The following is a 14,197-nucleotide window of genomic DNA, read 5'->3' as shown; positions in this document are numbered from 1 at the left end:
TCTAAGAAAAAAGTAAATATTTAATTTTAAAAATGTCTGAGCCCGGGTTTGAACCGGGGGCCTCTAGTGTGTGAGACTAGCGTGATAACCAACTACACCACCCAGACAAGCAAAAACTCCAAACTAACACTTTGAAGTCGAATCAACACTCATATATCGAGAGATCTCTTAAACTACGAATGTTCTAAGAAAAAAGTAAATATTTAATTTAAAAAATGTCTGAGCCCGGGTTTGAACCGGGGGCCTCTAGTGTGTGAGACTAGCGTGATAACCAACTACACCACCCAGACAAGCAAAAACTCCAAATTAACACTTTGAAGTCGAATCAACACTCATATATTGAGAGATTTCTTAAACTACGAATGTTTTAAGAAAACAGTAAATTAAATATTGAGAGATTTCTTAAACTACGAATATTCTAAGAAAACAGTAAATATTTAATTTTAAAAATGTCTGAGCCCGAGTTTGAACCGGGGGCCTCTAGTGTGTGAGACTAGCGTGATAACCAACTACACCACCCAGACAAGCAAAAACTATAAATTAACACTTTGAAGTCGAATCAACACTCATATATCGAGAGATTTCTTAAACTACGAATGTTCTAAGAAAAAAAGTGAACCGGGGGCCTCTAGTGTGTGAGACTAGCGTGATAACCAACTACACCACCCAGACTAGCAAAAACTCTAAATTAACACTTTGAAGTCGAATCAACACTCATATATCGAGAGATTTCTTAAACTACGAATGTTTTAAGAAAAATGTAAATCTTTAATTTTAAAAATGTCTGAGCCCGAGTTTGAACCGGGGGCCTCTAGTGTGTGAGACTAGCGTGATAACCAACTACACCACCCAGACAAGCAAAAACTCCAAATTAACACTTTGAAGTCGAATCAACACTCAAATATCGAGATATCTCTTAAACTACGAATGTTCTAAGAAAAAAGTAAATATTTAATTTAAAAAATGTCTAAGCCCGGGTTTGAACCGAGGGCCTCTAGTGTGTGAGGCTAGCGTGATAACCAACTACACCACCCAGACAAGCAAAAACTCCAAATTAACACTTTGAAGTCGAATCAACACTCATATATTGAGAGATTTCTTAAACTACGAATGTTCTAAGAAAACAGTAAATATTTAGTTTTAAAAATGTCTGAGCTTGAAGTCGAATCAACACTCATATATTGAGAGATTTCTTAAACTACGAATGTTCTAAGAAAACAGTAAATATTTAGTTTTAAAAATGTCTGAGCTCGAGTTTGAACCGGAGGCCTCTAGTGTGTGAGACTAGCGTGATAACCAACTACACCACCCAGACAAGCAAAAACTTCAAATTAACACTTTGAAGTCGATCAACACTCATATATCGAGAGATTTCTTAAACTACGAATGTTCTAAGAAAACAGTAAATATTTAATTTTAAAAATGTCTGAGCCCGGGTTTGAACCGGGGGCCTCTAGTGTGTGAGACTAGCGTGATAACCAACTACACCACCAAGACAAGCAAAAACTCCAAATTAACACTTTGAAGTCGAATCAACACTCATATATCGAGAGATTTCTTAAACTAAGAATGTTCTAAGAAAACAGTAAATATTTAATTTTAAAAATGTCTGAGCCCGGGTTTGAACCGGGGGCCTCTAGTGTGTGAGACTAGCGTGATAACCAACTACACCACCCATACAAGCAAAAACTCCAAATTAACACTTTGAAGTCGAATCAACACTCATATATCGAGAGATTTCTTAAACTACGAATGTTCTAAGAAAAAAATAAATATTTAATTTTAAAAATGTCTGAGCCCGGGTTTGAACCGGGGGCCTCTAGTGTGTGAGACTAGCGTGATAACCAACTACACCACCCAGACAAGCAAAAACTCCAAACTAACACTTTGAAGTCCAATCAACACTCATATATCGAGAGATCTCTTAAACTACGAATGTTCTAAGAAAAAAGTAAATATTTAATTTAAAAAATGTCTGAGCCCGGGTTTGAACCGGGGGCCTCTAGTGTGTGAGACTAGCGTGATAACCAACTACACCACCCAGACAAGCAAAAACTCTAAATTAACACTTTGAAGTCGAATCAACACTCATATATCGAGAGATTTCTTAAACTACGAATGTTTTAAGAAAAAAGTAAATATTTAATTTTAAAAATGTCTGAGCCCGAGTTTGAATCGGGGGCCTCTAGTGTGTGAGACTAGCGTGATAACCAACTAAACCACCCAGACAAGCAAAAACTCCAAATTAACACTTTGAAGTCGAATCAACACTCAAATATCGAGATATCTCTTAAACTACGAATGTTTTAAGAAAAAAGTAAATATTTAATTTAAACAATGTCTGAGCCCGGGTTTGAACCGGGGGCCTCTAGTGTGTGAGGCTAGCGTGATAACCAACTACACCACCCAGACAAGCAAAAACTCCAAATTAACACTTTGAAGTCGAATCAACACTCATATATTTTGAGATTTCTTAAACTACGAATGTTCTAAGAAAACAGTAAATATTTAATTTTAAAAATGTCTGAGCCCGAGTTTGAACCGGGGGCCTCTAGTGTGTGAGACTAGCGTGATAACCAACTACACCACCCAGACAAGCAAAAACTCCAAATTAACACTTTGAAGTCGAATCAACACTCATATATCGAGAGATTTAATATTAAATTTTAAAAATGTCTGAGCCCAGGTTTGAACCGGGGGCCTCTAGTGTGTGAGACTAGCGTGATAATCAACTATACGACCCAGACAAGCAAAAACTCCAAATTAACACTTTGAAGTCGAATCAACACTCATATATCGAGAGATTTCTTAAACTACGAATGTTCTAAGAAAAAAGTAAATATTTAATTTTAAAAATGTCTGAGCCCGGGTTTGAACCGGGGGCCTCTAGTGTGTGAGACTAGCGTGATAACCAACTACACCACCCAGACAAGCAAAAACTCTAAATTAACACTTTGAAGTCGAATCAACACTCATATATCGAGAGATTTCTTAAACTACGAATGTTCTAAGAAAAAAGTAAATATTTAATTTTAAAAAATGTCTGAGCCCGGGTTTGAACCGGGGGCCTCTAGTGTGTGAGACTAGCGTGATAACCAACTACACGACCCAGACAAGCAAAAACTCCAAATTAACACTTTGAAGTCGAATCAACACTCATATATCAAGAGATCTCTTAAACTACGAATGTTCTAAGAAAAAAGTAAATATTTAATTTTAAAAATGTCTGAGCCCGGGTTTGAACCGGGGGCCTCTAGTGTGTGAGACTAGCGTGATAACCAACTACACCACCCAGACAAGCAAAAACTCCAAATTAACACTTTGAAGTCGAATCAACACTCATATATCGAGAGATTTCTTAAACTACGAATGTTCTAAGAAAACAGTAAATATTTAATTTTAAAAATGTCTGAACCCGGGTTTGAACCGAGGGCCTCTAGTGTGTGAGACTAGCGTGATAACCAACTACACCACCCAGACAAGCAAAAACTCCAAATTAACACTTTGAAGTCGAATCAACACTCATATATCGAGAGATCTCTTAAACTACGAATGTTCTAAGAAAAAAGTAAATATTTAATTTAAAAAATGTCTAAAATGTCTGAGCCCGGGGGCCTCTAGTGTGTGAGACTAGCGTGATAACCAACTACACCACCCAGACAAGCAAAAACTCCAAATTAACACTTTGAAGTCGAATCAACACTCATATATTGAGAGATTTCTTAAACTACGAATGTTTTAAGAAAACATTAAATATTTAATTTTAAAAATGTCTGAGCCCGGGTTTGAACCGGGGGCCTCTAGTGTGTGAGACTAGCGTGATAACCAACTACACAACCCAGACAAGCAAAAACTCCAAATTAACACTTTGAAGTCGAATCAACACTCATATATCAAGAGATCTCTTAAACTACGAATGTTCTAAGAAAAAAGTAAATATTTAATTTTAAAAATTTCTGAGCCCGGGTTTGAACCGGGGGCCTCTAGTGTGTGAGACTAGCGTGATAACCAACTACACCACCCAGACAAGCAAAAACTCCAAATTAACACTTTGAAGTCGAATCAACACTCATATATCAACACTCATATATCGAGAGATTTCTTAAACTACGAATGTTCTAAGAAAACAGTAAATATTTAATTTTAAAAATGTCTGAGCCCGGGTTTGAACCGAGGGCCTCTAGTGTGTGAGACTAGCGTGATAACCAACTACACCACCCAGACAAGCAAAAACTCCAAATTAACACTTTGAAGTGGAATCAACACTCATATATCGAGAGATCTCTTAAACTACGAATGTTCTAAGAAAAAAGTAAATATTTAATTTAAAAAATGTCTAAAATGTCTGAGCCCGGGGGCCTTTAGTGTGTGAGACTAGCGTGATAACCAACTACACCACCCAGACAAGCAAAAACTCCAAATTAACACTTTGAAGTCGAATCAACACTCATATATTGAGAGATTTCTTAAACTACGAATGTTCTAAGAAAAAAGTAAATATTTAATTTTAAAAATGTCTGAACCCGGGTTTGAACCGGGGGCCTCTAGTGTGTGAGACTAGCGTGATAACCAACTACACCACCAAGACAAGCAAAAACTCTAAATTAACACTTTGAAGTCGAATCGACACTCATATATCGAGAGATTTCTTAAACTAGGAATGTTCTAAGAAAAAAGTAAATATTTAATTTTAAAAATGTCTGAGCCCGGGTTTGAACCGGGGGCCTCTAGTGTGTGAGACTAGCGTGATAACCAACTACACCACCAAGACAAGCAAAAACTCTAAATTTACACTTTGAAGTCGAATCGACACTCATATATCGAGAGATTTCTTAAACTAGGAATGTTCTAAGAAAAAAGTAAATATTTAATTTTAAAAATGTCTGAGCCCAGGTTTGAACTGGGGGCCTCTAGTGTGTGAGACTAGCGTGATAACCAACTACACCACAAGCAAAAACTCCAAATTAACACTTTGAAGTCGAATCAACACTCATATATCGAGAGATTTCTTAAACTACGAATGTTCTAAGAAAACAGTAAATATTTAATTTTAAAAATGTCTGAGCCCGGGTTTGAACCGGGGGCCTCTAGTGTGTGAGACTAGCGTGATAACCAACTACACCACCCAGACAAGCAAAAACTCCAAATTAACACTTTGAAGTCGAATCAACACTCATATATCGAGAGATTTCTTAAACTACGAATGTTCTAAGAAAAAAGTAAATATTTAATTTTAAAAATATCTGAGCCCGAGTTTGAACCGGAGGCCTCTAGTGTGTGAGACTAGCGTGATAACCAACTACACCACCTAGACAAGCAAAAACTCCAAATTAACACTTTGAAGTCGAATCAACACTCATATATCGAGAGATTTCTTAAACTACGAATGTTCTAAGAAAAAAGTAAATATTTAATTTTAAAAATGTCTGAGCCCGGGTTTGAACCGGGGCCTCTAGTGTGTGAGACTAGCGTGATAACCAACTAAACCACCCAAACAAGCAAAAACTCCAAATTAACACTTTGAAGTCGAATCAACACTCATATATCGAGAGATTTCTTAAACTACGAATGTTCTAAGAAAAAAGTAAATATTTAATTTTAAAAATGTCTGAGCCCGGGTTTGAACCGGGGGCCTAAGTAAATATTTAATTTTAAAAATGTCTGAGCCCGGGTTTGAACCGGGGGCCTCTAGTGTGTGAGACTAGCGTGATGACCAACTACACCACCCAGACAAGCAAAAACTTTAAATTAACGCTTTGAAGTCGAACCAACACTCATATATCGAGAGTTTAAATCTAAGAAAAAAAGTAAATATTTAATTTTAAAAATGTTTGAGCCTGGGTTTGAACAATTAACGCTTTGAAGTCGAACCAACACTCATAATATATCGAGAGATGTCTGAGTCTGGGTTTGAACAATTAACGCTTTGAAGTCGAACCAACACTCATATATCGAGAGTTTAAATCTAAGAAAAAAGTAAATATTTAATTTTAAAAATGTGTGAGCCTCAGTTTGAACGGGATCTCTAGTGTGTGAGACTAACATGATAACCAACTACAAAATCATAGATCTAAAAATTAATATTTGTGTTCTATGAATGCAAATTATTTTTCTTCCTAACTAATATTTAATACAAAAAAAGTATACAATTTATAATGAAGGTATTCAATTTGATATACATAATTAAAATTTGGATCTTGTATTAAAACTATGTTTTAAATTTGAAATGTTTCAACAATACAATGGTTTAAAACTACTACACTAGCACATTTAATGAAAACTAATGTGGACCACGAAAAATTCAAATGATGGTAATTGACACGTAGACGTGGTCGATTTGATTAGGGTTTCAAATTTGTTTCTTAAATAATCTTGCTTACAATATATGACGTTCAAGAAATATCTTTGGTTATGGTTGTTTGCACGACAACACAAAATTAGCAAATTGAGTCGAGTGTTATGGTTATGCATGTCTAAGACGTGTTACCTGTAGCCACATGTTGGATGTCCCGATCATGCTTGTACAAGATGTATTGCTTATGACCGCATGCCCATTCCGAACCCCTTTACTTGCTTTCATGTTAGATAGACCTTTACTATTCTTGTTGTGCCAATACGTGGGTGTATGACCGATCACCAAAATCATGTATATCACCAGGGTTAAAATACCCATGAATGTACTATAGGGGCTTAATGCAACTACCCTAACTTTGATCTCATGGCCTTCAGCGTGACGTTGTCATCCATACAGGGGTGTCTTACCTTTACCTGAAAAATAAGAGTAGCACGTGACTTGAGTATTTTAAGTAAGAAACCTCACGGTTGAGGTGGGAAAATGAATACGATGAGATTTATCCTTTCATAAAAACATTATGCATGATCTTAGGCTTCACTTTTAAGTTTGTGCATGGATGTGTAGTATTTATCTACACACGACCCACACGCACGCACATGGACCCACTAGGTAGATTCGTATATGTACCCCTAGACATGGCTCGTTGAGCTAGTGCGCGCTCACACTACCGAACACCTGAAGAACAGGGCTCACATAATATCATGGTAAACATGTATATTATAAAGTATAGAGATGTTTTTGCATCATAGAAATTATAATATAGTTCCACGACATGACAAATCGTACCAAAACACAACATATAACATGACATAATACAACATAGTATAATTTATAATATGACATAACATCACATGACACATATAACAATCCTAATCAGAACAATCAATGGTTTGGATTATTTATTAAAATTTTTATTTTTAATAAAAAAAAATGTTAATTTATAAATTATGAAAAATTGTTATAAAATCAAATAAATATAATATATAATTGTATATATATATATATATATATATATATATATATATATATATATATATATATATATATATATATATATATATATATATAATTTTAAAAAATTAGTTGGATTTAAAATCCTGTCTAATCGGAGAGAATTCACTCAGTTGATACCTGACTCGTTCTCCACGCCATACCTTAGTCTTCTGCACGGCGCCTCCTCCGCCGTTTCGCCAGCTCAGTGTCGCCGCCGCTTCTCTCCTCTTCAATGCCGCCGCCGCCGCCGCCGTGATCTTTCTTTCGTTCGTGCCGCTGCAGTCTCCCTCGATCTTCTACTCTCTTGTTGTTATTGGTATTCTTCGAATCTCTATCTATTCGACCAATTTCTTCTCTCCTGTTTGATTTTTTTTTTTTTTCTTTTTAATTCCTAGCTTGATTGATTGACTGAACAATTTCAACCTTATTTATATCCATTGGTTTAATTACATTAATTTTCTGAATTTGTTTGTTCCAAAATGATAAACAAAAAACGGTGAAAGATACTCGTAAAGAACGTTCGAAAATTCGGGGGTGGTTGGCAAAAGCAGAATCGAGAGACTAAGACGTGGGAAAAGTAAAAGGAGAGTTGCGATAGTGAAAGGAAAGTATAGATATAGAGAGGAAGTCCCAAAGGATGGAGACGGGTGAGAAGATCATGAATCAGGTTGAATAGGTTATTAGAAATAATTGTTGCTTCATTCAGATTTCTCTATAACAGGTTAGTGAATTTGAACTTTCTGCAGACGTATGTTCTAGTTGCAAGATTATACTGGAGAAGATTTCGTTTCAATTTAACAGTTACTTGTGTTTGATTGTTGTTTTACTGGCAGTGTAGTAAGGATAGGAGATGTGATTTGAGTCATTTGATTCGGTTTTTTTATGATTTTTCTCATTTTTCTTCCATTTGTTTGCTTCCAGATTATGGTTTTGGGTACATGGATGTAATTGTAGCCAGTAATTATGCTGGTTGTGTTTCTATTATGTGTCTCGCTGTGAATTCTTTGTGATGTTGAATCAATTTGTTCTTGGATTTCCATAGCTGAGTGTTTTTTCTTGCAGTTTTGGAACTCAATTCATAAATCTTGAGTTCAGTTTGGTTCTTACGGAATTTACTGGACGTGTGCTGAATTGTATCACTGGTTGGCATGAGGCTTTTCATTCTCAATTCGATTTATAGTGCCTCCAAATCTTATTTGAATCCGTGCTCATTTCAATATTGCAAGTCTTACACAAAGATTTCTGAGTATGTTAACCGAGTTCTTAGACCGAGTGTTGTTCTAAATAAACAATACTACGAAGATGAATCTCACAGCTTGAAGAACGTCTCACGTACTGGTTTCCTAAGAGCACCCTCTGTATGTCGTCTACACACACCAAGTTATGGTACACATCCCGCTGCTACTTTTTCCCCCGCATCTCCAGTGAAATATTGGAACACTATCCCTCCTACGTCTCTTGGCTATCTGTCAAACCCTCGATTCTATTCATCAACTTCTAGCAGGAAAGCGGATATTACTGGAGATACTGGCGTTCCACTAGCTTCCTCTGGTGTTGAAGCAGATATCAGTAACCCCCCAGATGTTGGAAGAGACTGGCTTGAAAGAGTCAAGGATGGCTGGCAGAGTGCTGTCGATGCAGCATCTTTTACCGGACAGAAGGCTAGAGAAGTGTCTGATGAATTCTCTCCTCATGTAGATAAGATCCTAGATTCACATCCATATCTGAAAAATGAAATTGCTCCTGTTGGTATGACCTTAACTGCTACTCTTTTGGCTTGGGTGGTAATGCCTAGGCTTTTGAGGAGATTCCACAAGTATTCAATGCGAAGTCCTGTTGCCATACTTTCTGGAAGCACATCTATTGAGGAAATTCCCTATGAGAAAAGCTTTTGGGGTGCCTTAGAGGATCCTTTGCGATATCTTGTTACCTTCTATGCATTTTCTCAAATGTTAGTGACTCAAACTTCAACATATTTCTCTTTAATTACACAATGGTTTGATGGCTGTGTGCTTGATCTTTGCTTGAAACATTTGTCTAAACTTTGATTTGCAGTGGCAAGATGGTTGCACCAACTGCCATAGCATCAGAGTTTGTATCACAGGCGTGCAGGGGGGCTGTCATCCTTTCTCTTGTATGGTTTATTTATCGCTGGAAAACAAATGTGTTCTCTCGAGCATTGGCCTCCCAAAATTTTTCAGGGCTTGATCGGGAAAAGTTACTTACCCTCGACAAAGTTTCATCTGTTGGCCTATTTGCAATCGGATTAATGGCTTTGGCTGAGGCATCTGGGGTGGCTGTTCAATCTATGTTGACAGTTGGTGGCATTGGAGGTGAGAGCTTGCTGCCAAATGGCTTTGCAGTTTTACTTTCGTTTGACTGATTCCTAGTTTGCTGTCATGTGTCCTCCACTTGATTTGTTTATTGGTAGGGCCGAAGGTTTAACATTGTTCATCGTTCTTTTTTCAAATTAAAATAAAAAAAAGAGAGAAAACTCTTCTCTTGATTATTAAACCTTACCGATGTAGCTCTTTTTGTATTGTTGTGGAGTGGAGTTATGCTCAAGATAACAATCATGTTCTTCGTAATGGTATGCTTCGGTTTTTAGAGCGGTAATCAGGCTTGCATATTTTTAATAACTCGAAATATGTATAGCATGATTTAAATCTCCGACTTCTTTGCAGGAGTGGCCACTGCTTTTGCTGCGAGGGATATACTTGGAAATGTTTTAAGTGGCTTAACAATGCAGTTTTCACAACCCTTCTCACTTGGAGATACAATTAAGGTGTGTAAATCATACTTTTTTCTCTTTTATCTTTGGGCAAGGAACCAAGTTGTATCTAGCATTGTTGGGGCACATACGATCCACAAAAGTTGGAATATTTGAAGTGGGACTTCATTTTTTTTTCCTCCTTTTACTACTATCATTCTTATTCTCCTAATAAAAACGTCACTGAAGTTGATACGTCAATGATGCTTGGTCTTTTAGATGACATTCATCTTTGTATACTATCAAATCCATGTGTACTTTTCAGTCATTGATCTCTCTTTGCATTTACTGGGAGATGATGGCGTTGAACAAATTGCTGGAAACTTATAGATTGTTTCTGCAAGTTTGTTCTATTTGTTCTTTCTCATCAACTTCAAAAACGAACGATTTGCAATTTTCCATTTGCAGGCTGGTGCTATTGAAGGCCAAGTGATTGAAATGGGCCTCATGACGACATCATTATTAAGTGCTGAAAAATTCCCAATCGTTGTTCCAAATTCTCTCTTTTCTAGCCAGGTGTATCTTCTTTTTTTCTTTTTTGCTTTTTTGTGCTTGGATTTTTTATTTATTTACTATATCATCATTATCTTCATGGTCGTTTTATTTTTGTTCCTGAACTCAATGCTTCCCTTATTTAAATTGTTTACTAAACGTCGAGGCATATTTGACTATTAGTTTCCATAGCCGAACGATGCACATGTTGCCAATAACTTGATTAAGTACATTTGTTGTCATGAAGATGTGTTGCCAATAATATGATCAAATACATTTGTTATCATGGAGATTTAAGTGATATTGGCTTTCTATTTGAAATTAGTGTAGAAGATAGAGTAAATTTGTTGTCCTCTCGATGCCTTTCCTCATGAAGAGCATGTGAATACGTCCAACTTCATTTTTCTGGTAGTCTCGCAAGTAGATTTCTAAATTAAGTTAATTATCCATTTTGATATCTTTATAAATTTTATTAAAAAATATACCATTTTTAGCTCCCGTACGGAGAAAAATCGACCAATATTCAACTTTTCGGACTTGGAGATGGTCAATAGTCACGACACGAATGGCGATTGTTCTTATCTTTCACTCGGCAAACTTTCCTGTAATGCTAGATCATTTAATCTATGTTTGATTCTTTAATTCATGCAGGGATATGTTTGGCATATGATTTGTTGTGTTTTAATGATTTCGCATGAATCTCTTAGTTGATTATGTAATGGAGGTATTTGTTCATTTGGTCCCACATTTTTCAACCCGTTTCTTGAATTTATGCTGAGGACTGCGATGGTGATTTTGATCAATTTTACTGTGTGGTTAAATGGGATTCTAATATTTACAGGTAATTATAAACAAGTCGCGGGCGCAATGGCGTGCAATCACCAAGAAAATTCCTTTCCAAGTTGCTGATTTTAGTACGGTTTCTAAGATATCAGATGATATTAAGAGTATGCTTAGGTCTCACCCTAAGGTATTCTTGGGCAAGGAGGCTCCTTATTGCTTCCTCTCTCAAATTGAAAGTTCGTATGCAGAGCTGACAATTGGTTGCAACCTTAAAAGGATGGTGAGTCAGTCTAATATTTTGAGTGTCATATGCTAGGAATCACGACTCTCTCTGTGATGGTATGATATTGTCCATTTTGAGCAAGCTCTCGTGGCTTTGCTTTGGGCTTCCCCAAAATCCCTTGTACCAATGGATATGTATTCCTTACTTATAAATCCATAATCATTCCCTTAATTAACCAACGTGGGACTCCCTCCCAACAATCCTCCCCTCGAACAAAGTACACCATAGAGCCTCCCCTAAGGCCTATGGAGCCCTTGCACAACCTCCCCTTAATTGAGGCTCAACTCCTTTCTCTGGAGTCCTCGAACAAAGTATACCTTTTGTTCGACACTTGAGTCACTTTGACTACACTCTCGAGGGTCCCAACTTCTTTGTTCGACATTTGAGGATTCTTTTGACATGGCTAAGTTAAGGGCATGACTCTGATACCATGTTAGAAATCGTAGATCTTCACAATGGTATGATGATAATGTCCACTTTGAGCATAAGCTCTCATGGCTTTGCATACCAATGGTGATGTATTCCTTACTTATAAACCCATGATCTTTCCTTTAATTAGCTAACGTGGGTCTCTCTCCCAACAATCCTCAACATCATATCCTCCTCGAACTCCTCGACTTGTTGTCCCTTCAAACGTTAGAGTTTCATACTTGAAAATTGTATTTATGTAGGGTAAAGAAGAACTTTTCTCTACAGAGCAAGATATTCTCCTCCAGTCAGTACAGATCATGAAAGAAAATGGTGCAACCTTGGGTAACTGACGAACAAGTGATAGATGCCAAACGTACTTCGAAAGGTAAGTCTCGTACTAACGGAGATTGATCTTAAGCTATTCCCATGCCACGATGTGACTGGACAGCATAAATTTTCAAGGATGTTTTTTTTGAGGGATATTATTGAAATGAGTACACAATTTAAGGGTGTTTCTACAATTTTCTCGAAATTATTTTGCCTTACTATTTTATATATATATATATATATATCTAAGAAATGTTCAATAAGTAATCTCCTTATTATGTTGAAAAATGCAAACACACGCAATATGATAGAACCTATCCTTTTGAAAACATTGTGGCAAACTTTTCAGTCGAGATAGTATTAGATGTGTAGTATTTCTCTATACACAACTCATGCACGCACACATGGGCCCGCTAGGTAAGTTCACATACCCCTTGGGCTTGCCTCATCAAGCTACCACTGGCTAACGGGATGCCGGACACCACGGAGGTATAGGACTCACATAGTAAACAAAAATGTCGTAAAATATACGTTCGTACTAATCATAGCAGAAAAGTATCTCCATGCATATGATATAGAAATGTATGAGATTTATATAGTTTAAAATCATGATATAATATATGATGCAAGATGACGTGGATTCAATTTTTTTTTTTTTTTTAAATTCACGATATTCAAATTTATATTAAATAATTTATTAAAATTTAAATTAAATCTTAATAAATCCATAAAATTAAAATTTATATTTAATCATTCTTTCTTCAATTTTAAAATATACTTTAAAATTAAAATTTTAGAAACTTATATATTAAATATAAAATTAAAAAATCAATAAAAAAAAAAAAATTCAATATTCTATTCTTGTCATGGTCGGATAACATCCTAGATTCCTAATTTAGTTTAATCCCCAAGCAAAACGGTGTCGTTTGTCGGACATAACGGTTCACAGCCCGCAATTTGATCCGCTGCACGTGACTTGGTGGGCCCCACATGTTTTTCTTCTCTCCGCCCCCATTGTTTTTCTCGTGGGCCCTTCCACAACTGACAGAGTCAACGATTTAACCGCCGATCTTTGTTTAATTACCAATTCTACCCTTCCGACTCCTATTTTTGGCAAAAGATCCTAGAAAGTAGATACTCAACGGCAAATGGGCATTTTAGTATTATTCTCATCAAATAATCATTGAATTCGAGAATTTTAATGATTGGCCCAATCATTAAAATTCTCGAATTCAATGATTGGTAAATAAAATAATTCGAGAATTTCATTTACCAATTTTACCCCTTTCGTTTTTATATTTTTAATTTTATTCCAAAGGTATTTTATGTAGTTTAGGGTTATATTTTTAGATTGATTTGTTTGTAGAATGATTTGAATCTCGAACAAGTATTCTTGCATTAAGATATTTGATGAACAAAATAATCTGAATCTTACTTTCCCTTGAGGTTATTTCTTATCGCTTTGAGGTTGTTGGATTGCTTCCTTTTGAGGTGATTTCTTATCTAAATGTCTTATTCTCTAATAGGGTCCTTAGATCAAATTCCCAAGAGCAAATTTAGGACAAACTTGGGGAGCCTTGTTTTGTTCTCCTCCCTAACCAACGTGGACATACAATCCACCCCCTTCGAGGCCCATGGTGTTTTTGTTCGGCTCCCCAACCAATGTTGGGACATCACAATCCACCCCCATTCGGGGGCCAGCGTCCTCACTCGCTGGCACTTGTTCCTTTCTCCAATCGATGTGGGACCGCCACCAAATCCACTCCCTTCGGGGCCATCATCC

The 14,197-nt window shown here is 36.4% G+C and overlaps 1 protein-coding gene and 21 non-coding genes across 22 annotated transcripts; 1 reads left to right on the top strand and 21 right to left on the bottom strand.

The window, feature by feature from the left end:
- Nucleotides 1–33: 33 nt before the first annotated feature.
- TRNAV-CAC (transfer RNA valine (anticodon CAC)) lies at nt 34–107 on the bottom strand. Its single transcript has one exon. It is a non-coding gene; the product is annotated as a tRNA-Val (tRNA).
- Nucleotides 108–216: 109 nt separating this feature from the next.
- On the bottom strand, nt 217–290 carry TRNAV-CAC (transfer RNA valine (anticodon CAC)). The gene has a single exon. It is a non-coding gene; the product is annotated as a tRNA-Val (tRNA).
- Nucleotides 291–450: 160 nt separating this feature from the next.
- TRNAV-CAC (transfer RNA valine (anticodon CAC)) lies at nt 451–524 on the bottom strand. Its single transcript has one exon. It is a non-coding gene; the product is annotated as a tRNA-Val (tRNA).
- A 257-nt stretch (nt 525–781) lies between these two features.
- Nucleotides 782–855, bottom strand: TRNAV-CAC (transfer RNA valine (anticodon CAC)). Its single transcript has one exon. It is a non-coding gene; the product is annotated as a tRNA-Val (tRNA).
- Nucleotides 856–964: 109 nt separating this feature from the next.
- On the bottom strand, nt 965–1,038 carry TRNAV-CAC (transfer RNA valine (anticodon CAC)). The gene has a single exon. It is a non-coding gene; the product is annotated as a tRNA-Val (tRNA).
- Nucleotides 1,039–1,423: 385 nt separating this feature from the next.
- Nucleotides 1,424–1,497, bottom strand: TRNAV-CAC (transfer RNA valine (anticodon CAC)). The gene has a single exon. It is a non-coding gene; the product is annotated as a tRNA-Val (tRNA).
- A 109-nt stretch (nt 1,498–1,606) lies between these two features.
- Nucleotides 1,607–1,680, bottom strand: TRNAV-CAC (transfer RNA valine (anticodon CAC)). The gene has a single exon. It is a non-coding gene; the product is annotated as a tRNA-Val (tRNA).
- Nucleotides 1,681–1,789: 109 nt separating this feature from the next.
- TRNAV-CAC (transfer RNA valine (anticodon CAC)) lies at nt 1,790–1,863 on the bottom strand. The gene has a single exon. It is a non-coding gene; the product is annotated as a tRNA-Val (tRNA).
- Nucleotides 1,864–1,972: 109 nt separating this feature from the next.
- TRNAV-CAC (transfer RNA valine (anticodon CAC)) lies at nt 1,973–2,046 on the bottom strand. Its single transcript has one exon. It is a non-coding gene; the product is annotated as a tRNA-Val (tRNA).
- Nucleotides 2,047–2,338: 292 nt separating this feature from the next.
- TRNAV-CAC (transfer RNA valine (anticodon CAC)) lies at nt 2,339–2,412 on the bottom strand. The gene has a single exon. It is a non-coding gene; the product is annotated as a tRNA-Val (tRNA).
- A 109-nt stretch (nt 2,413–2,521) lies between these two features.
- On the bottom strand, nt 2,522–2,595 carry TRNAV-CAC (transfer RNA valine (anticodon CAC)). Its single transcript has one exon. It is a non-coding gene; the product is annotated as a tRNA-Val (tRNA).
- A 261-nt stretch (nt 2,596–2,856) lies between these two features.
- TRNAV-CAC (transfer RNA valine (anticodon CAC)) lies at nt 2,857–2,930 on the bottom strand. Its single transcript has one exon. It is a non-coding gene; the product is annotated as a tRNA-Val (tRNA).
- A 110-nt stretch (nt 2,931–3,040) lies between these two features.
- Nucleotides 3,041–3,114, bottom strand: TRNAV-CAC (transfer RNA valine (anticodon CAC)). The gene has a single exon. It is a non-coding gene; the product is annotated as a tRNA-Val (tRNA).
- A 109-nt stretch (nt 3,115–3,223) lies between these two features.
- Nucleotides 3,224–3,297, bottom strand: TRNAV-CAC (transfer RNA valine (anticodon CAC)). Its single transcript has one exon. It is a non-coding gene; the product is annotated as a tRNA-Val (tRNA).
- A 109-nt stretch (nt 3,298–3,406) lies between these two features.
- On the bottom strand, nt 3,407–3,480 carry TRNAV-CAC (transfer RNA valine (anticodon CAC)). The gene has a single exon. It is a non-coding gene; the product is annotated as a tRNA-Val (tRNA).
- Nucleotides 3,481–3,770: 290 nt separating this feature from the next.
- TRNAV-CAC (transfer RNA valine (anticodon CAC)) lies at nt 3,771–3,844 on the bottom strand. The gene has a single exon. It is a non-coding gene; the product is annotated as a tRNA-Val (tRNA).
- A 109-nt stretch (nt 3,845–3,953) lies between these two features.
- On the bottom strand, nt 3,954–4,027 carry TRNAV-CAC (transfer RNA valine (anticodon CAC)). The gene has a single exon. It is a non-coding gene; the product is annotated as a tRNA-Val (tRNA).
- A 123-nt stretch (nt 4,028–4,150) lies between these two features.
- Nucleotides 4,151–4,224, bottom strand: TRNAV-CAC (transfer RNA valine (anticodon CAC)). Its single transcript has one exon. It is a non-coding gene; the product is annotated as a tRNA-Val (tRNA).
- A 473-nt stretch (nt 4,225–4,697) lies between these two features.
- On the bottom strand, nt 4,698–4,771 carry TRNAV-CAC (transfer RNA valine (anticodon CAC)). Its single transcript has one exon. It is a non-coding gene; the product is annotated as a tRNA-Val (tRNA).
- Nucleotides 4,772–5,057: 286 nt separating this feature from the next.
- TRNAV-CAC (transfer RNA valine (anticodon CAC)) lies at nt 5,058–5,131 on the bottom strand. The gene has a single exon. It is a non-coding gene; the product is annotated as a tRNA-Val (tRNA).
- Nucleotides 5,132–5,658: 527 nt separating this feature from the next.
- On the bottom strand, nt 5,659–5,732 carry TRNAV-CAC (transfer RNA valine (anticodon CAC)). The gene has a single exon. It is a non-coding gene; the product is annotated as a tRNA-Val (tRNA).
- A 1,716-nt stretch (nt 5,733–7,448) lies between these two features.
- On the top strand, nt 7,449–12,619 carry LOC111799129 (mechanosensitive ion channel protein 1, mitochondrial). Its single transcript, XM_023682537.2, has 7 exons — nt 7,449–7,664; nt 8,411–9,299; nt 9,404–9,681; nt 10,033–10,133; nt 10,527–10,634; nt 11,452–11,673; nt 12,348–12,619. Exons 2-7 carry the CDS (start codon nt 8,497–8,499, stop codon nt 12,435–12,437), a joined length of 1,602 nt encoding a protein of 533 aa, XP_023538305.2. The 5' UTR covers nt 7,449–7,664; nt 8,411–8,496; the 3' UTR covers nt 12,438–12,619.
- The last annotated feature ends 1,578 nt before the right edge of the window (nt 12,620–14,197 follow it).

Source organism: Cucurbita pepo, chromosome 7 (assembly GCF_057944985.1).
Source record: "Cucurbita pepo subsp. pepo isolate OVF chromosome 7, ASM5794498v1, whole genome shotgun sequence".
Taxonomy (NCBI): Eukaryota; Viridiplantae; Streptophyta; class Magnoliopsida; order Cucurbitales; family Cucurbitaceae; genus Cucurbita; species Cucurbita pepo.
This window is presented reverse-complemented; position numbering and strand designations above follow the sequence as displayed.

Bases quoted from the DNA above. Each gene is read 5' to 3' on its own strand.
- LOC111799129 (XM_023682537.2), top strand. From the start codon at position 8,497: ATGAGGCTTTTCATTCTCAATTCGATTTATAGTGCCTCCAAATCTTAT. The intron at 9,300-9,403 runs GTTAGTGACTCA...TTTGATTTGCAG, and splicing joins TTCTATGCATTTTCTCAAAT to TGGCAAGATGGTTGCACCAA. The intron at 9,682-10,032 runs GTGAGAGCTTGC...ACTTCTTTGCAG, and splicing joins GACAGTTGGTGGCATTGGAG to GAGTGGCCACTGCTTTTGCT.